Source organism: Vulpes lagopus, chromosome 11 (assembly GCF_018345385.1).
Source record: "Vulpes lagopus strain Blue_001 chromosome 11, ASM1834538v1, whole genome shotgun sequence".
Classification (NCBI taxonomy): Eukaryota; Metazoa; Chordata; class Mammalia; order Carnivora; family Canidae; genus Vulpes; species Vulpes lagopus.
The window spans coordinates 104,791,229-104,812,693 of record NC_054834.1 but is presented as its reverse complement, the minus strand read 5'-3'; the positions used below and the strand labels follow the sequence as shown (position 1 = coordinate 104,812,693).

At 37.8% G+C, this 21,465-nt stretch overlaps 1 protein-coding gene across 5 annotated transcripts in view; it reads left to right on the top strand.

The window, feature by feature from the left end:
• The window catches only part of PDE1A (phosphodiesterase 1A), a 320,756-nt gene that overhangs the window by 215,896 nt on the left and 83,395 nt on the right, over positions 1–21,465 (top strand). For all 5 annotated transcript variants that reach the window (XM_041773637.1, XM_041773635.1, XM_041773636.1 and 2 more), the window contains one exon: positions 7,994–8,107. In XM_041773637.1, coding sequence (XP_041629571.1) covers positions 7,994–8,107 — 114 coding nt within the window. The remainder of the gene's footprint in view (positions 1–7,993; positions 8,108–21,465) is intronic.

Sequence of the window (21,465 nt, the reverse complement as noted above, 5' to 3'; positions counted from 1 at the left end):
TCTCTCCCACAATGAGTACTCCAGTCTTCATTCTCTTAATAGGTGGGAGAAAAAAAACCTGGGTTGTCATCATTCAGCATACTTTCATTTAATCCTCCTATTTTCAATCTGGCAGTCTTGCCTCATTTCCATGTTTGCTGTAAGTATAGGTAAGGATAGTTTTCCACTAGTTGGGTGGAGAAAGAAATCTGAAAGCTCTAAAGAAATTCCACCCTCCTGTTTTGAACTTGAAGCCAGATCCCTACATTGTAAGATCTTTGGTATCCCTACCTGCTAAGCTATTCTGAGGTTCTGTGAGGAATAATGGTCTTGTTTCTCTCTGTTATTATCCTTTGAAAGCACTTTGGTTTGTTTTTCTTTCTTGGTATCTGTTAAATCAGTCCTCAAATCTCACTGTTTAACTTTCCCAAAAAAGTATTGTGAACTTCTCTGCCATTATCTTCTTTCCTATCCCTTTGTCTTGTAGCTTTTTTACCTTTTCAGTCCCTTTATGTGATGTTAGTGATGTTTCAGGGCTGAAAGGTAGTAAAGGCATTTTTTTTAATCCACCAGGCTTAAATATAAACCATGAATCTATTTTTGTCTACTTTTTTCTTTAAATTTGAAAAATTGTAGCACATACTCTCTGACCCAGCAAGCATCAGTTATCCCCCCAAAACCCCCCTTTCAAGTGTCAGGTTGCTCCAGTGTGAAAGTGGCACTTTGGTCTTGTGGCTCGCCTACATTTCCCCAGCATTGTGTGCAGTTTCCATGAGCCAGAGCTCACTCTAATGCTGATCGTTCTAGAAAGCTGAAGTAGCTGTCCTCCCAGTGTGTTGCGCCTCTCCATGAATGCCAGGAAAAAGGTGAATGTAAGTAGAGTGAACCCTCACTGACTTTAAAGCCCTGTCTCTACAGTCTTTTCAACACACTCAGAGGACTGTACTGAAAATCTCTGAGTCTCTGATTTGAGAGGATGGCGTTATAGGAGGTGTGATGGAAGTAAAGCAAAATAGATGGTATGGTCAAAATGGTAATTTGAGGAGAAATTAGTATTAGAGAGGATTTATAGTTCTGGGATGAGTGTAGAAACCACCAGGAGAGACAGAGAGACAGAAAGAGAACTCTGTGAAGACGGAGAGCACAGCCTAACAAGTGACTTTCTGTGGGGAGTGACCATCCAGGGAGAAGAAGAGAATAATAATACTCTGACTTCATTCTTCTCTCTCTCCCCTATCTCCTGTGATGCTTTCTATTTGTGAAACTCAAATGGTTACCTGATGTAGTTCTTATAACTCCCTCTCAGGGCAAGGAGTAGGGTACAGTGCAGTAAAGTGGATTAGGAGGAGGGACAAGCTAAGGATATTTAGCACAGTGTGGCTATCTGAGCTCAGTGCTAAATATGTGTTTTCCAAAACATATGTGTTTTATATTAATATATAAAAAGCTAAAATATATATAAAGCTATATAAACACAAATATAGTTATTAAATATATAATAATAACTATTTTATAAGCATGTTTTTGCATTTTATGGTTTTATCAATACAAATAAATAAGACAAAAAACATATTTAAATCTGTAATATATATAGATTTAAATGTGTCTAAATATGTGTATTTAAATATATATTTAATATACATATTTATCTAAATATATAACCTTTAAAGAAAATCCTGGAGTTCACACAGCCCAAAGTATTTCAGAGAAGGAACAATAGCCAGGCACAAATGATTGCTTCCCTCTGTATAGTCAACATGATCTTACTGTTCTTTGGCTTCTAAATAGGAAAAAAATTGATCTTGAAAGTGTTTCTAACTGTTTGAATGGTTTTAAAAAATATTTTATTTATTTATGAGAGACAGAGAGAGGGGGGGGGGACAGACATAGGCAGAGGGAGAAGCAGGCTCCATGCAGGGAGCCCAATGTGGAACTTGATCACGGGACTCCAGGATCACATCCTGGGCTGAAGGCAGACACTCAACTACTGAGCCACCCAGGTGTCCCTGTTTGAGTGTTTTTATGTCTCTACTTAGAAGGAATTTTTCCACATGCTGGGAATTATGCCTGCCCATTTCTGTAATAAAAAGTTTACTTAAAGGGCACCTGGATGGCTCAGTTGGTTGAGTGTCTGACTTTGGCTTGATTGTGATCTCAGGGTCCTGGGATCAAGCCCTGCATTGGGCTCCCTACTGAGCAGGGAATCTGCTTCTCCTTCTCCCTCTACCCCTCCTCCTCCTCCTGCTCATGCTCTGTCTCTCTCTCAAATAAATGAATAAAAAGTTTACTTGCAGTAAAGTGATAGTTTTACCTAAATTGTGATTTTGGGAGAAGAGAGAGAATAATGATATATCCCTTTGTACTTAAAAAAATACTTTTTCAAAAAAGAATACTTTTCCCTCATATATTCTCCACCTCAGTGGGATTATTTTGCTCCTTAAATGTAGAATGTAGACTTATTTTAAAGGCAATTAATATTTGCCATACAGTTGTTCCCATTGTTTTTAATAATATCAATTTTTTTTAGGAATCATTTACCTCATAAAATAAATGTAACAGGAGCTTTACAATTATAATATTTTCTTAGGTGAAAGAAAAATGTCCTAAAAATTCATTAAATCTATAAGCCTTGCTGCTTAGGCCAAGGTTAGGACTTACTTTCCTAAGCATTGACCTGCAGCGTAGACAAGAGAATGTCACTATTTAACAGCTTCTAATTATCATTTTTATTACCAAGTTGGAATCAGAGGCAATAGGACTTACTGAAAACTACATAGCAGCTTCTTTGTTGACAGTCCCTATTTGTGTGTGTTTGTGCCCTCCTGTGTAAGGCCGCCTCTCCGTGTTAATGTTAATATCTGCTATAGACACTCTTCTAGCTTTACCTTTCTGCTTCTCAGTATGGTGTTCTTAGAACCATGTCTTTCTCACTTTTGTATTTCAATCAGATCACAAAGGGGGATGTTGATAGGGATTTAATGATTATCAATTCTCTTTTAAATTACATTTATTAATTTATTATTCAGGCTCCATAGCGTTAGGAATGTCCTGGGCATTTTATATCCTAGAATTAATAAAGAGTTGCATAGATACAGAAGATTTTTCAACATGAGAATATCCTTAGTTAGGCAGGTCATCATTTTGCAAGGTTGGGTCATGGTAGAAGTATCTTAGAAGGTAACCTTATAGTATTTGAAGTACTTGATTATGAAAACTACACCAGTTTATATTGGGTATTTTTTGATTTGGAAAGTCGCAGCTCTATATTTGCATAAAAGATACTCAGTCGTTTTCTACAGCTAAGTATTTTTTGCTCGAAGGTAGAAATTGTTTCTCCTCTGTAACTACTTATTGAATCACAAAGCCAGTCAGTTATTTTCAAAGATGGCGTTTCTAGTTTCATTTCTGTCTTCTTTTATGTGTTCTGATCATTAGAAGGTAAGGAAGCCCTTCCAAAAAGCTAAGAAGATCAAAACCTGTGTGTAATATTCAGACTGATGTTAAAAGTCTTAGGAATTATCAAAGATTAGCATCATTCTCTTTGGGAAGATATCATTAATATAATGCTGGTTCAGATTTTTTTTCATGTCTCTAATAGTATATGTTAGAATTTTGGTATTTTAATAAAATTGATGAAAATGACGATATGTAAGAGGCATCTATTTTGCATATGTCCTTTTTCTATCTGATACATAAATTACATATTTCAGTTTTAACTTATAATTTGGTAAGTATTGACATATGTATACACCTAAGAAACCATGACCACAATTAAGAAAATTAACATTTCTCTTTATTTCAAAAGTTTCCTTGAGCTCCTTTGTAATCCCTCCCTTTCCTTCTTCATCCCTACTTCCACCATTCCCAGGCAACCATTGATCTGTTCCTGTCACTCTAAGAATCATTTGCATTTTCTATAGTTTTGTAGAAAATGAGTCAGGCTGTATGCACATATCTTATTTTACTCAGTATAAGTATTTGGCACCTACTCATGTCAGTAGTTCATTCCTTCTATTGCTGAGTAGAACTTCTTTGGATAGATATGTCCTAGTTTGTTTTTCTGTTTACTGTTAATGAACATTTGGGTTGTTTGCAGTTTGGGGCTCTTACAAATAAAGCTTCTATTTTGTGTACAAGTCTTTGAAAGGACGTATATTTCTTGTTCTCTCCACCAAAGAATGGAATGGCTGATTTGTATGGTAGATACATGTTTCACCTTTAAGAAACTATTTTCAAAATGATTGTATGTATTTATATTCCCAACAATTGTGTACGGTAGTTTTTGTTGCTTTATATCTTTGGCAATACTTGATATGCCCAGTTATTTTAGTTTTGGCTATTGTAATAAGTGTTTGATTATATCTCATTATTGTTTTAATTTGTTTTCTAATGATTAGTAACTTTGAGCATCCTTTCATATTTGCCATGAATACATCTTTTTTAGTGAAGAGTTTGTTCAAATCATTTGCAAATTTTGTATTGGGTTGTTTATCTTGTTATATTGAGTTTGCAAGATCTTTATGCTTTAGATATGCATCCTTTATCAGATATATGATTTGCAAATATTTTCTCCCAGTCTTTGGTTTTTCTTTTCATTCTTTTAATAACATTTCTGAAAACAGAAGTTCTTAATATTAATGAAATTCAACTTATTTATGTTTTTCATAGACAGTGCTTTAGGTGTTATATATAAGACATCTTTGGCTGAGTCAGGAGGACAAAATTTTCTCCTGTTTTCTTCTAGGTTTATAGTTCTAGGATATACATTTGGATCTGTGATGCATGTATGGATCAAAGTTCCTTTCACACATAGATATTTCTATTTATTCAGCACCATTTATTGTGAAGACTATCCTTTTTCCACTAAATTATCTTTGCACCTTTTTCCAAAATCAATTATATATATTAGTAGATATCTTTCTAGACTATATTGTGTTTCATTGATCTATCAACCTATCCTGATGCTAATAATATACCATGTTATGTTATTTTTACTGTACTGATTACTGTAGCTTTAAAATAAGTCTTGAAAGGGCACCTGGGTGGCTCCGTGGGTTATGGCTGCCTTCAGCTCAGGTCCTGGGGTCCGGGGTCAAGCCCCTTGTCGGGAATCCCTGCCCAGTGGGGAGTCTCCTTCTCCTCCTCCCTCTGCCCCTTCTCCCTACTTATGCTCTCTCTCTCAAATAAATAACTAAAATCTTTAGAGAAAATAAAATAAGTCTTGAAGTTTTATAAGTATTAAAATACAATAAGTCCTCCAAATTATTCTTTTTATTACATTTGTTTTGAATCAGCATGTTAATATATACAACAATATCAAAAGCCTCCATGGACATTTACTAGGATTGCACTGAATCTATAGTTAAATTTTGGGGAAATTATGTGTTAATAAGATTGAGTCTTTCAATCCATGAATACATGCATCTCATTTATTTAGGTCTACTTTAATTCTTTTCAGCAATGTTCTGTAGTTTTCAGTGCATTGGGCTTCCATGTTATTTTGCCAGACTTATGTCCTTTTTGGTACTATTTTAGATGATACTGCTTTTCGTTTGAATTTCAAATTGTCCATTACTATCATACAGAAAGGATACTGGCTTTTTATCTGTTTTTCTTTATTTCAGACTTGTTAAAATCATACCCCTGGGAACAACTGCAGGCTGTCATGATTTGAAAGTGCACCTGAGGGTAGCTTCCCAGGGACATCCCCATTCATTTTCTATGATGATTTTGCTATTCTTGGGTTCTTTATTTTGAGTCATTTCTTACTCATTTCACTTATCAGTTAGGATTGGGTTCAGCTGCACATAAAAGTCCCAAAATAATAGTAGGTTAAATACAACATTTTTTTGTTTTCTCATATGAAATAACTTCAGAGGCAGGTGACCTCATTTGGGTAGGTTCACAGCATGGGACTTGGGCCACTGGCATCTTCCTTCTCTGCCATTCATAGTGGGTAACTTCCTATTGCCAGGTTGCCTCATGATCCTAAATGGGTGCTTGACCTTGAGACAATTCCACTGCATTTGGGCAGCAAGGAACTGGCAAGGATGAAACAGAATTCCTTCCAGCTGAGTTCAAGCCCTCTTCAAGATAATTGTTCTGAATGTCTTCACTCAACAACCTATTACGCTACTTGGCCAGAACGCACTTGAATGACTATACCTAGCTTTAAGAGAATGTGAAAAATGTAGTTTTTGGGGGGATGCCTGGGTGGCTCAGCAGTTGAGCGTCTGCCTTTGGCTCAGGGTGTGATCCTGGAGTTCCGGGATCGAGTCCCACACCAGGCTTCCCGCATGGAGCCTGCTTCTCCCTCTGCCTCTCTCTCTCTTATTCTCTCATGAATAAATAAATAAATTCTTTAGAAAGAAAAGGAAAATGTAGTTTTTTAGGAGAGAAAATTGCTAACTCAAATAAGAAGAGTTTATTCAGAAGATAAGCCAATCAGCTGAAGTACTTACTGCTTTTAAAAGTACACGATACAACCCCAAATACAACCAAGCCGCACCAAGTAATTTTCACAAGAAGGATACACGAGTGGTATATTTTTAAGTCATTGTGGACTGTGAGTGAGACTCTTTTGCTGTCACACATAAAAGGTAGTTCACTAAGTATAACATGCTTGAGTCATAAGCATTACAAAAATCTCAGAACACTCAATGTGTTACTCCATTATCATCATAATCGGACAAGCCTAGCTTTTCCTTTCTAAATAACCTGTTTTAGTTGTTACTTTGCTTTGTTTTAGTTTGCTGACTGTATGAATAAGATTCTTTTTTTATTAACACATAGATTTTATTTTGCAATGTGTTATCTGCTAATATTTTATCATACAAAAATGTATGGCACACAAAATAATTGTTTGTAGATTCCTGAATAAGAACTTTTAGTCTAAGCGTGGCTTTTTTCCCATGGAGAGAGAAAGTATTTGTGAAAACTCTTGCTGAAATTTTTAACTTGTCTTTACACCCTTAGTCTTAGTATTAGAAATCATCCAAAGTAAATTTTCAGAAAATCTGCTACACTACCTCTAAGGTGGTGCCTAAGAGCAGATGTACTTCATCCTCTCTAAAATACCTTTGTTCAGGAATGGAATTAAATTCTGTCTACCGATTTAGGAAAATGGACAAATTGTCTTCACGTTGTTTATCAATAGTATGTAGAGAGTAAGGAATATGTTTTCCTTTTCTGCTGAGGATAGAGTAGCATCTTCAGAAACACTTGGTTTATAAAATTAATGCACAGAATTTTTTTTAAATGTCAGGAAACATATAGAGATATCCGTATTTACATTATCTTACTGCATGAGATATCTATTGCTGCATAAAAAATTATTCCTCAAATTTAATGGCTTCAAACAATAACATTAATTATCTCACAGTTCCTGTGAGTCAGGAATCCAGACATGGCTTAGTTGATCCCTATGCTTCAAATTTCCTTGGGGAGTTGGGACACATTGTATGTGCAAAAGCAAAAGAAAATATTGTACAGATTTGTCTCAGGTGAAAAATCACTTCGGTAAAAATACTAAGCATACATACATATATTTTTTCTCATCATAATTATATTTTCTCAGATCTTTTGCCTTTCGTTTTGTTTGTATTGCTATATACAGTGAATAGTTGCTACAGTGGTGATATAAAGAGTACTCTTTAAATAATATTTTAGTGCCAGCTCTGAAAAAAGAGAACAACCACAGAATAAATTCTAATGTTAGAAATATACTTTTATGGAAATATTTATATTGTTTTGAATTTTCAGAAAGACTATCCTTGAAATAATACCTAAAATAGCTATCTATCGCCCTAATATTATTATATTTTCAAGAGTTGTTTAAGTGACAAAAACTGAACTTAATTATATCAAAAAAATTCCTGAAAATATTTCTATTTCATGACCTAGAAAGATATGTTACTAGTTTAACTTGATTTGTGTATTTAATACTGGACTATTTTCCATATAGTTCTAATAAATCCTCTTTTTATTTCTCTTTCTTATTACTTTTTTGAAACAGACTAAGATGCTTAGTGAAGCAGCTGGAGAGAGGTGATGTTAACGTCGTAGACTTAAAGAAGAATATTGAATATGCAGCATCTGTATTGGAAGCTGTTTACATTGATGAAACAAGGTATGCTTTAGCCCCCTTCCCTTTTATCTTCTTTGCCTCTCTCCCTTTCTCCTCTTTCTTGGCCTTCATTTATCTCAAACATGAATTAAGCACATCTTAGTCATGAAATCAAAATCTTATAAAAATTTAAAGGGTTTTTCTACATGTAGCTATTTAACTGGACTATGACCCTTTCCAAAAAAAAAATACACATTTAAATCTGAAGAGCTGAATATGAAAAAAAAATAGCCAAACAATTAAGTCATAAAATGAACAAAATTAAAGTCTCCTCACCCCCTACCCTCATTATCTTTAGGCGCAGATTTGTAAACGTCAGAGACAGATATACAGGCTTATATCAATTTTCACTAATATACAGATTTTCCTATTATCCCAAGATTTCAGATTTCCTGCTAAGAAAATGGGCGTTACATGCTCACACATTCCCCTAAGATGTACCCATCAGACTCTCTGTGCAGGGCTTGCTAAGAGACAGTCCCAAGTGCATCACCTAGACCTTATCACCTAGCCTCATATTTAGCAGAGTGGTTAGACAATTAGGAAGTGGGGATTTATTTGAAGAGCATTCTTAGCCTCCTGCTGTGGCTCTTGACCAGGTGATTGGCTTTCCATTGTTCATTTGACACTATTTGGAGACATTTTTGGTTTGGTTGATGGGAGTGTGCTACTGTTATGTGAGGGGGAGAAGCTAGAGATGCAACTACAAATCCTACAATGCACAAGAAAATCCCTCACAACAAAGAATTATCCAGCCCCAAATGTTGATAATATGGAGACTAGGAAACCCAGGCCTTAAGAGAGAACTGTTCATTTTCTCTTTTTCCTCCAAGGAAGTACTTACCTCAGAACCTCAAGAGGGGATGCTGAGGATCCTAATGCTAATAGAAGACTCAGTGGAGTATGATATGACAGATTGTAAGCGACTTGACCACTACCTCTTGGAGTTTAGAGGGTACTGAGACTGGTTTCTTTACCTCAGCAGAGATAAAGGTGGCAGGCTGATTCAAACTACCTTGAATTCACAGGTAAAAGGGACACTGTAGGGCAGCCCAGGTGGCTCAGCAGTTTAGCGCCACCTTTGGCCCAGGGCCTGATCCCAGAGACCTGGGTTCAAGTCCCACATCGGCTCCCTGCATGGAGCCTGCTTCTCCCTCTGCCTGTGTCTCTGCCTTTCTCTCTCTGTGTCTCTCATGAATAAATAAATAAAATCTTTTTTTAATAAAAGGGGGACACTATAGAGGGAGGGACATGTCCCTCCAGAGTTTAGCCTAGAAAAGGCACTAAGTTTTTCAAAGTCATAAAGCAAGTGGAGTAGGAGTCCTTTGAAGGGATTCACCCATAATGAAAGAAAACTGACTTCAGAAGACGAAAAAGAGGCTGGCTGCATGGGATGATTGTTGAATGAACCAGGGAAAAATCATAAAGATCCAGTCCAAATATCAGAGAACACATAACACCCAGGAGGGTGTAGCAAGTTCTCTGAAGGGCACACAAAAGCTCCCAATAAGAGAAAAATAAGCAGCATTTGGGCATTTGTCACATAGATGACAACACACACAAACACCGGTCTTGTAACACCCTTTGACTCCTATAATTTCCTGCCACTCCCCCCCCCCGCCCCCCCGCCCATATCATCAAGTGATGAGAAACAGCAGAGTGAGTGGAACAGATGATGGGACAAGGAGAGTGTAGACTTCCATCATGCCCCTTCGCTTCTGCAGGTGTCCAAGCATGAGTCAGGCCTAAGCTTGGCAGAGGTGACAACTGTTAAGCCAGATGTGAGACTGAAGTTCGTACATATCCATGTGTTCTGGGCATAAACACACACACACACACACACACACACACACACACACACAGAGCTGTTTCAGTTAAAAATTCACATGATTTGAAAATCAAGAGAATGTACAAAGATGCCTCATGAAGGTCTTGCCTTATCCCATCCCAATATACTTATGTTTCCAACTCATAAATTTCTTATATATATTTCCAATGATTTATTACAAATTTTTATTCCATATTTTTCTCTTCTCCTTTTATGGAAGGTAGCGCACTGTATACACAGTGTTTCATGTTGCTTTCTTTCCCATAACTAAGGAAACTTGGAGGACTTTCTATGTCATATACTGACCTTTTTAATATCACACCATGAGAATTTTCACTAATAACAGACAATAGAGGGCATGGTGCAGGCTGTGTTGCACAGGTGATTTTTTTCCTTCTTCGCAGACAGAACTCTTCTGTTAAAACATGATTTAGAGCCATAGATTGGGGGGTGGGGATCATAGGCACACTTTTAGATTACAAACCTTATGCAGAATTGTTTTCCTGGTTAACGTTAACTGAGTGTATATAATGTGTGTACTTCTAGGCAAACAGAGATTCGAAGTGTAAATTAAAAAAAAAATCCAATGTTCCTGTAATTTCCTTGCTCCTTCATTTTCATGTATGCTTTTCACAAATTATTCACAAATTGAGTGAATGTCATATGTTTAAGATTTCTTCAATCTGTCCTTGACATTTTTATTTATTATTTTTATTTATAAAACTAAGGAAATTTTATCTTAAAGAATTATTTGGAGATTTACATTATTTATAACATTAAGATGGCATAATGCTGATGATCTCATTTCCCTAAATATATCTTGTCTTTCATTTGATAGGTTATTATATGCTATGTTTATTAAGTTTCCCAGAAAATTATGATTCTGTGGAAATTTTGTTAACTTAGTTCTCCATGATCCCTAACTCATTTACACATATGTTACATTTCTAAGTATAGTTCCTTTTCATTTGAAAATTACTTTTTTAGAAAATTGCTTTTTTGTGGGAAGAAAAAAGTACTTAACTGCTTCACAGTAGAACTTAGTGTGTGTGTGTGTGTGTGTGTGTGTGTTCTCTTTAAAAAAAAAATCCCTGCTTTTAACACTGTCACTCTCATTTTTTACTCAAATGACACAAAACTTTTCACTTTTATTTTAATGCTTCCATGCTTCCATGGCATCTTGATTTCTAAATTGGATTAATAATACTACCCCACCTTTGGACCATTGTCCAAGGGCTTATCATAGGCTCCCCACAATCCTATGCAGCTGACAGGGTGACCATTATTTTCTGCACTTTACTAATGATAGATAGAACTAAAGCTCTTAGAAGTAAGCAGATTTGCCAGGGGTCACAGACTTAGGCTATGGCAAAACTAGGGACAGAAACTAAGGTATGACTTCTCTCTCTTAGTGCTCTCCTCTCTGTAACTGGCATCTTCTCGGGATGTTTTTTTTCTTTTTATTCATTCATGAGGGACATAGAGAGAGAGAGATGCAGAGACACAGGCAGAGGGAAAAGCAGTCTCCATGCAAGGAGCCTGACATGGGACTTAATCCCGGGACTCCAGGATCATGCCCTGGGCTGAAGGCGGCACTAAACCGCTGAGCCACCCTGGCTGCCCAAGGATGGTTTTTAATGACCTCTGAAAGATTAAGGTGACAATGGACAATAAAACATTCTGACAGTTGGATTTGTAGATCCTAGAAAAACAATACCTAACATTTATTACTAAAAGCCTCTTCTTACCATACATTGCCTGCTGTGTGCCAGGAACTCTTCAAAGCATTTTCATGCACTATTTCATTGAACCATCACAGTAATCCTATGAGCCAGAAACTTTTTTTATCACCATTTTACATACCTAATACAGAGGAGGAAATGAATTGACAGAAAAGCTTACCCAAGCATCTCTTCTGCATCTCCTCACTAACATCAGACTCTGGAGACTTTTGGAGACTTACTGGAAATTTTGATGAAAGCTCACATGCTGTCAGGGTTGTCAGCCTCAGTGGTGTGCGGATTGTGTTTGCATCACTGCCAACTCTGCCTTCAGTGATGCCATGTTGGTAGCTTGAAGTTGGCTGCAGTGTGAGTATTTATTTACACCATGGAAACTGGGAAATGCAACGAGTCAGGATTTGTTTTTTCTGGAGAGCCTGTGGTTAAACATTTACCAGTATGCCACTGGTTAGGCCTAAGATGATTTCTTATGTATATTCTAAGGCGGTGACTTTATGATCAAAATACCAGCTAGAAATTTTAGAGCAATAATACTTGATGTGATTTGATTTCCAATGGACTTAGTAAGACCCAGCAGGAAACTGAGAATGTTTTTGTTGAGATGCATTTACGATTATTAGGATTGCATTTGCCTTTGGAATATTAATAAAACAGATGAGTTAGGAGGAGAGATGAAGAAGCACTTAGTTGATTTTAAACTTTAAATAAAAAACTTACTGGCTTTTGAGATGTTTTTTAATGGAAAATTTTTTCTCTAGAAAGAAGTGGTTTAGTGAATATTCCAGAGAGGCACTTTTTTTTCATTTTGGGCTGGACCAAAGAAAAGGTCAACACATGATAAAAGCAAGACAAAACAAATTACCAATTGGTTTAGAACCCATACACACGCACACACACACGCACACACACATGCACACACACGTTTTCCTGCTAAGGGTCAGTAACTTCAGGGTTTCAGTTAAGAAAACAAATCAAAACAAACAGACAAAAAAATCTCTCTGGAAGGATGAGAAAGATAAGTGAGAAAAATGAAAACAGAGTTTCTGACAGAATTTGAATAATAACCCTCTTTGAAGGATTATAGCATAATTTCCTAATGAATACAACTGTTTGTTGTTGTTTTTTAACAAGACATTTTATAAATGTAAATGCCAATATTTTATGAGCCCTGTTTTGGGCATATCCCTAGAGGCTATGGTTTTTCAAAGCTGCATGATTGTAAGCCAGAAACATGTGGCCTTAAGGGGGAAACAAACAAACAACTGTCCGATTATCCTTATTTAGACTGGGATATTGCCAGGCAATGTAGCATCCTCGACCTCATGGATTGCTGCTGTTCATGAGAGGAGGCAGATGGCTGGCAGGTATCCTTTCAGAGATGGATATTATGCTTTCTAATACCACCTAATAACACAATCAGTAGCCTCATCTTGTTATATGGATCAATCCAAGCCTTAGGATTACCGTGGAGCACAACTCTGGATTCAGAAAGAATGGACTGTTCAAAGCCTCAATCCTCCACTCAATACTTCCTTTCTTTAAGCAACTTACTTAACTTCTCTATTTCCTACCTTTATCATCTATGAAACAAGAATAATGAAAATGCTGACCTCATAGGGTTTATCTGAGGATTAAATGTAGCACAATACCAGATGGAGTAAAAGTTAAATAATAACCACTACTTTTATTTTACTAGTAAAAATGCAGATACCTCTAGGATACATATCCTATTAAGATACATAGTTTTTGTTTCCTAGTGAAACAAATAATTTCCTGAGTGTGGTTTTTGATCCTGAAAAGAAAAACTGGGCTATAGTTACCTGGAAATGAAAGCAAAGCCCAACTGATAGAAAGGAATCTCGAAAGGAAACATGTCTTGATAGAAACATTTTCAGTTGACTTCATGAGAGATTGATTTGAGCAAGAACAGGTTGATGTCAATCAGGACTTTTGGAAGTTATGCTGGTAGAAATAGAGTGAAGTTTGGGGCACCTGAAAACCTATCCCCCTTGAAATCATCGAGTACAGGAATTTACCAACAAATATTCACTCATGAAGCAAATTGTTATTGAGCATCTGAAGTAAATACACGACCCAGGTCAGTAGAGTTAGGAGTACAACTGTGCACATAGCTGGTGTCTAGAACTGGGTCAAGAGCTGTGAAGACAAACCTAGGCACAGGAACAAGTGCTGCAAGCAAGAAACAGAGAAGGTATGAGTTAAAAAGAGAAACCCAAGCATCCTGACATTTTACAGGAGGAAACACTAAAGAGCTGCACTCGGTCATAATCAGAGAGAATAAGAGGCAGTAAGAATTGTATGGAGTCAAGATTCCAAACTAGATAGAATCGGACTTGAAGGTATTCCTTAAAGTTCATGGGTTTTGTTCTCTGGCAAAGCTCCTCATGGTTATTCTTAAATAGATGGCTTCTAACAAAAGTAATTTTTTAAAAATGTCTGGAACATGCCAGATATCTGAGTATTAGAGTTCAGAATTATAGTGTCAGAGATGTGAAATTGGGGATTGTAACACAGGAGTCTCAGATATTTTTATGCTTTAATTTTATTTCAATAATTGAAACTCCTTTGCTATTTCAACATGTTCCCCATCCTAAAGCTTTTGAGAATGCCCAGTGAGTGTTTACCTTGCTTTACCCATCTTCCCCGCTGTCACTTTCCTCTGCTGGCAGTTCTCTGGCTTCAAACTGCTGAACTGTTCCTCTGCAGATCACCTATTTTCCCCTGAAATCCAGCAGTCCATAGGTGGGCCCTACTCCCAAGCATGAGCTCAACATCTTCCTCCAGTTCCCCAAACTGATGCTAGAGCTGTAACTGCTGTAGGACCGTCCTGATGGATGCTCTCAGAGCCCACAAACAACCCCTTCCACAGAGGTCCTCTACCAGGTATTCATCTGCATCCTCTAAAGTCTAAGCCCATCTTCCAGAAGTCAGCTTATCATCACCTATGGGAGTGCTTTTCAACATATTTCCTATCCTGACTTCAGGACCTCAAGCTCCAAGGCCAGGAGAAAGGAAGGGGCTCTCAAAATTAACGTCAGGTTGCACATTCATCTCATCTCAACAACAACTATGTTCAAAGATTATGCAGTCTAAATCTCTATTTAGAAAAAAAAAAGTCACTTTTTTCCTAAAGGACACTGAATCCTTACTGATGCAGCTGTGCTTCCAAAGAGGACAACTGTGTACATTACTGTTCAGAGATAATTAGCCTCTTGCAGTCACATTGTCTCAATTTTCTGTATGGCAGAGTAGGGCATTCGCTTTAATTTTATGTAGCTGGTGGACCTATTCAAAAAATTTTCATAGAACAAAAAAGCAGCCTTTCTCTGAAAATAAAATAAAACCTCTAAGAAAAAAAAACCCAAATTATTTTTTGACTTTTCAAATGTGCATTTTTCTTCTAAACATTAAGGTTTCAAAACCTCGTGGAGTTCCATCTCAAGCAGGGTCTCCATGCAACCCTAGTAACTGAAGTCAGGGGACAGGATGCAATGTAGAATAGAGGGTGGAGTGGGAAGGTAGATATGTCAAGGGAAGATACGGGAAAGACAAGCATTGAAAGTTAGGCATGCAGCTACTGGACAGGAGACGTAGGAAGAATAGATACAGATGCAGGAGGCAGATCTGCAGATCCGAAGCATGAAAAGCCAGTGGAGAGTAGGGTTACTGAAAAGGGTAAATCAAATGCCACAAGGAAAAGTACTGGCTGCAGGTAGGATATCCCTGATGCCTCCGAGAGGAGTTTCAGGAAAGATTAGGGCAGTATGAAGAATTAATATGGAACAGGACAAGAAGAAATTAGATTACTTTTCAAGAATTTGCAAGCATAGGAAAAAGCAAAAACAGAACAGTCTATTAGTAGGGACCTTTACTTGATTGTGTTTGTCTGTTTATTTGTTTCATAGTTTTTATAGAATGGAAGGCTTCCCGTAGCCTGGACACAAAGAGTGAAAAAGATATTTGGGTTAAAGAGAAATAATATTTATAGGTAGTTTAGGTGAGAAGTTACCCTGAGGAAGTTACCTAGGAAAAGAGACCAACAGCCAAGCATAAGTGGAAAATATAAGGATGGAGCTAACCAGTGCACAGGCAAGGCCTTTCAAATAGGCAAGACTTAAGTAGCACTGTGAAATCAGAAAGGTTAGTTACGATTTATTTTAAACTCAGTTGTTCAGCATTGGCCAGAGCGTGACAATAATTATGGCCAAAATATAGACCGTGGGCTATAAAACTATGGGCTCAGTGTGACAATGGAGAGCAAACTCTTTGTGATTAATCACTACAAGCTGCACATCATGATGACACCGACCCATGTGTACTCCGTGGACACCTAGAGCCAGCATGGGCAAAGGGGAAAAGAAGGGCAGGACTAATGAACACCTTTTACAAATATTTTAATTATAAGTGACAGGAAGCGCAACCAAACCACCTTCCAGAAACTCTCACTGCCAAAACATTGATGGCTAGTGCGGAGTCTAAGCATAGGTGACTCCAGGCAAAAATGATGTCAAGGGACTCACCTCTGTGTTTCACTGGCTCTGAAATAGCCTCCTTTTGATCCTTTGAGTGGTAGCAGGATGGCGATGGTTATTTTCAAGCTTTATAGCCTCACATCTTCAAATCCAGCAGGAATGAGAAAGGGTTTCTTTTTCAGAGGCTCCAGCAAACATAACCTTTATGTTTCGTTGATTCTGGTCAGGTAACACATGTGTATCCCTCAAACAATATGACCAGGGGAGTTGGGTATGTAAGTGCAGTGGTCAGGTATCTCCCGAGGCAGGTAAGAGATCAATTTTATTTAAATCACATGCCACGCAATTGAGACTGGAGGAGAGCACTTTGCCAAACAACAACAACTTTGTCCTCTCTGGAGTAAAAATTAAAATGTCTAGGTCAGTACCACATGCAGGGGGCCTGGATCAGGATTTGTGTGGGACGTTGAACAAATCCTATCCAGGCTTCTCTCCTACTAAGGATAAGCCTCTGGGCAAGAGTTTTTTTCTTTTTTCCCTAGTCATTGGTTATTTTTTACATGGAAGATGAAGTCTCCAGCCCCTTTCTGGATTTCTGTGGCTTTATCCATAGTTGCAAAGTCCTTTGTAGAGACCTGCTCATGTCTAACCTACCCTGGTCACCAGCAGGGTGACAGAGGGAGCTGCTTATCATTTTCTTAGTGAGGAGGCATTTATAGATATGGGCTCTTGTATATTTTAGATTGCTTTTATTTGGAGGAGTCCCTGAGGGAAATCAATTTGAAGGGTAGGTGCTAAGACACTATTGGAGCTCAGTGAACCACTAAAAAGCAAATTATGATTTTTTATGGACTCCCATTTTTATGGTGTGAGTTGAAGGGAGGGGTGGTTGTTTGGAGTGCTGTGTTTGTAGGCTGTTCTCACCCTGTGGATGGAGTGTGAAAACCAGGCTTAGAAAAAGTGGCAGTACATTTCGGTTGATTTTCATATTTTCTGTCCATCTGTGGTATGTTACTTTCTACAAACTTTCAAAAACAGCCTCACTAGTGAAAAAGGGAAAAAAAAAAAATCTGACCAGATCTTTTGAGAGATGACTAACAAGAAAAAGCTTCATGGATTATATAAGATCTTACTGTTCGTGAAATTTGAGGTCAGTAAAATATAAATGATTATTTACTAGATTTGCAAAAGATATAAATTTAGGGGCACCTGAGTGGCTCAGTGGGTGAAGCATCTGCTTTTAGCTCAGGTCATGATCTCAGGGTCCTGGGATAGAGCCCCACATCAGGCTCCCTGCTTAGTCCCTTAGACCCCTTAGGGGTCTGCATCTCTTCTCCCTTTGCCTCCTCCCCACCCCCACTTGTGCACACTCTCTCTCTCTCAAATAAATAAATAAAATCTTTAAGAAAGGAAAAATGTATCAATTTAAATATTCTTTTCCAATAATGATATTAAGAACAATTAACATTATCTGACGATTAATTATACCCAAAGCAACATATTATGCATGTTGTATATGTGATTGTATATAATTTTCAAGAGAACTTAGGAATTAGATATTTATATTATTTCCACTATAAAGTTAAGAAACTTGAGGCATAAAGAAACTAAATGGACTTGCTCAGGATCATATAATTATTAAGTGTCAAAGATAAATTCAAACTTAAATCCAACATTAACTATTCTCTTCTTCCTTGCCAACAGAACCCATTTTTTTTCTCAATTATTCACTCTCCTCTGCAACGACAAGTGATTCAGGGAAGACGAATCCCAGGCCCAGGATCACAATGAGTGAAATCCTAATTGATTTAAATCAGTAATTAGACTCCAATTCCCTGATCAATGAGTTTATATATGGATGCATGATGCAATTCTGGCATCAGAATTTTATGTTCTGGAACATAAAAGGAAGATTGATGGGAGTGTTGCACAAAAGCTTTCTTCTCCATAAAATGGGGGTCTGGAAAAGCTATGCATCCAAGTCTTGTATCTGGGTATGATGCGGGAAACGGATACAACAATCTCGCTATAAGCGTAACACTAAATCTAACATTAAAGGTGGTGTTATAGAAAGATGGAGGAAATCTGAGTCCTTGATGTTATCGACCTTCTGATTTTAAAAAAGCCCTTCCTGGAGCCAACCTACCCCTAGTTTTCTTTTTAAGGAAAACACTAAATCTCTGTATTAGTTAAGCCACTTGAGATTAGGGTTGATGTCACATGCAGTTGAGAGCATCCTAACAACCGCACAGGTCGCCTGTTTCAGAGCTCAAATTCTTAATCTCTAATCTATCCAGGGAGTCAATTTACCCAAATAAGAAGTCCTAACACAAAAGGCTGATTTCTAAGTTAGCTACTTAGAATTCACATCCTATTTTCCTGTAAAATAAAAAGGTTGATTCAGTTTCCAAGGTAGCCCACAAAACCTATTGATTCCATGATACAGCTAAACAATAATAGATGGTCCTTGGGCAAGTATCGAGTACTGGAAAGTCAGATACTTAAGACTTTTCTCATTAAATGCAAGGTTTTTCCTCATTCTTTGCCATATTTTATCAACAAGCCTACCTCCAAAGTATATTTTGCCTCTGTCTACTGTCCCCCACTTTTCTCTCAATTCAGTCTCCGTTAGTCTGAGTCACTATCGTCTTTGATGCTGTCTGTCTAGACACAGCTCTGCACCGGGAGCTTGCTGTCCTTCTGTTCCACTTGGAAATAGGGGCTGAAGGTAGGGTGGAGCATCCAGCTCTCTTCTGTTCCAGGATCCTGGGAATTTATTTGGGGTGTATTGTCACTCTCTTTAAGATTTTTCTTAGTTTGGAGAAGGTCAGGCAGGATTCAGGGTCTCTTCTCAAGATCCCTTCTGTCTTCCTTTCTGACTCCTCTTGTTAAACTGAGGGCATGTGTGCACAAAGGACTGAAAACTCTGCTCTGACTCATGTATTCTTCTGTTGTCTTTTCCTGGGCCTTTCCTCCTTTCACGGGATCTAGACTTTGAAAAGTCGAGTCCAGGAACAGGAGTTTTCTCCCTTTCGGTAATTGTGTTTCACATATAACTTGAATCAGTGAATGAAATCATGGCTGACTATATGGACAAAGAGCCACAGGATTAGAGCAAATATTTTTAAAAATATTTTGGGATAGCATATTTTCACACATGAAGCAGGGCCTGGCTAAAAATGTTAACATAAATAACATGCATCGAAATATACAAAAAATGACTGTTTAACCACCACTAAGACTAGAGATTCTCTGCTTCTCTTTTTATACATCTATGCCTTTATTCAACAAGTATTTATGCAGGGCACTCTATATACAATGATAATTATTTTGCTATTCTGTTTGGCTCTTGTTAACTCCCTCTTATCATTCTGGTCATATTTTGGCCTCATAGGTTTAGAAAGAAATATAGTCATTGTCTTCCCTCATACTCCTGTCTTCCAGATATATCTCAACTCCTCTAAGTAGATTCCGCCCCTGCTCCGATGAGAAACTGACTTTTCTATTTTGCAATTAAGTAACATACAGATAATTCTCATTTGTAACATCAATATAAAATCTTCATTAATTAAGATACCTTCATGGAGATTGTCCTGCTGGTACCTTCTCAGTAGTTCACCAACACTCTTCATTGCTAAGTTCGTGTAATGCACAGTCGAATCTTGTTTTCTTGGCGGAGAATCCATGAATTGGCAAGCCGTGAATGGATGAGAGCAGTTCTCAAACTTTAGGATTCATGAGAGTCACCTGGAGGACTTGTTAAAGCGGAGTGCTGGTCTCCACCCCCCAAAATTTCTAATTTAATAGGTCTGGAATGGAGCCTTAAAGTTCCCAGGTACTGCTGATTCTGCTGGTCTAGGAACCACATTTTGAGAACCCCTGCATTAGAGAATGTCAAAATGAGGCTACAGAAAAGAGAGATAGAATGTTAGAAATGTAATGGTTAGAATTTTAAGGTCTTATTAAGAGTGTAGCCCAAGGATTATTATGAGATGATCTTGTGCTGAAATGCCTCCTTCGACCAGGAAATTCCATCATTGAACAGGAGCAAAAAGTAAGAGGTGCTGAATTGGAGATTAGCTGTGCCTCATAGCAGTGAGTCTTGGGCAAAAGGGGAAGGCCCCTCCTTTGATTTGTGATGTGGTCACGTCTCCCAGATCTGAGAAACTGTAGGCCCTTAGGCTTCATTTCTGGCCTGCAGGCCACCCTTTTCCTTCACCCTAGCACTCTTAGTAGGCCTTGGAAGGATGCACAATTGGATGAAGAACAGAATCCCCTTCTCTTACTTCTCCAATTAGAAGAGGTAACATATCTATTCCCTGAAAAATGGAGCAGGAAGACCAATATTAGGTAGATATTATGTTGTGATAATATGTACATAACATGAAAGCTACCATTTTAGCTATTTTAAAGGGTATAGTTCAGTGGGACTAAGTACAGTGTTGCACTACTATCTCTACTCTCTATTTCCAGAACTTTTTCATCATCCAAAAATAACTCTGTACCCATTAAACAATAATTCCCATGCTCTTCCTCCTCTCAGCCCCTGGAAACCTCTGTCCTATTTTTTGTCTCTACAAATTTGTCTATTTTCCTAGGTAAAATTTTAAAGTGGGTAAAAGTTATTCTTGGAGATTCCTCCCACTGCCTCGTTATGATCCTTGGAAGCTTTACATTGTTCTTTGGCTCTCCAAACTCACTTTGACCGACTTCTTACTATAAAATGTCTCAAACACCTCCATCCCCATGAGAGGATACCCTCCTTTTCCTTCATGTCAGAAGTGAAGATCTGTGTAGACGAACTCACGCAGATGTGTAAATAACTGGGGTTCTTTGAGGACTTTCTTTGTGACAGACACTTTTCTAAGTGCTTCCTTAGACAATTCCATCTTCACTACCCCACCATTAGGGATACTATTATTATCACTTCTCTTTAACTGACAAAGAAACTGAGACTCAGGTAGGATGAAGCACATTTCCCAAGACCACACAGCAAATATGTGGTGAAGTCAGGAGTTTGACTCCAGAGGCAGTTCTCCTAACCACGGAGGATGCTTATTAATCAGAAAATTCGGTAATTAATGGAATGTGAAGCTTTGCGCCTAATGGCATGTATTCAAAGATATTTTTGAGCTAAAAGAGCACTTTCTGGTGGGAAGCCAAGAGTCATCAGCCAGGCCCTAGGGCAGTTTGCTGCTTCACCCATTCCCTCCATTTCAATCTCCCAGCTGACTCCAAAAATACAGTCTGAATCCCAACTGTCCAAGCAACTTGACTCCTTCTCAGACTCCTCCTGCA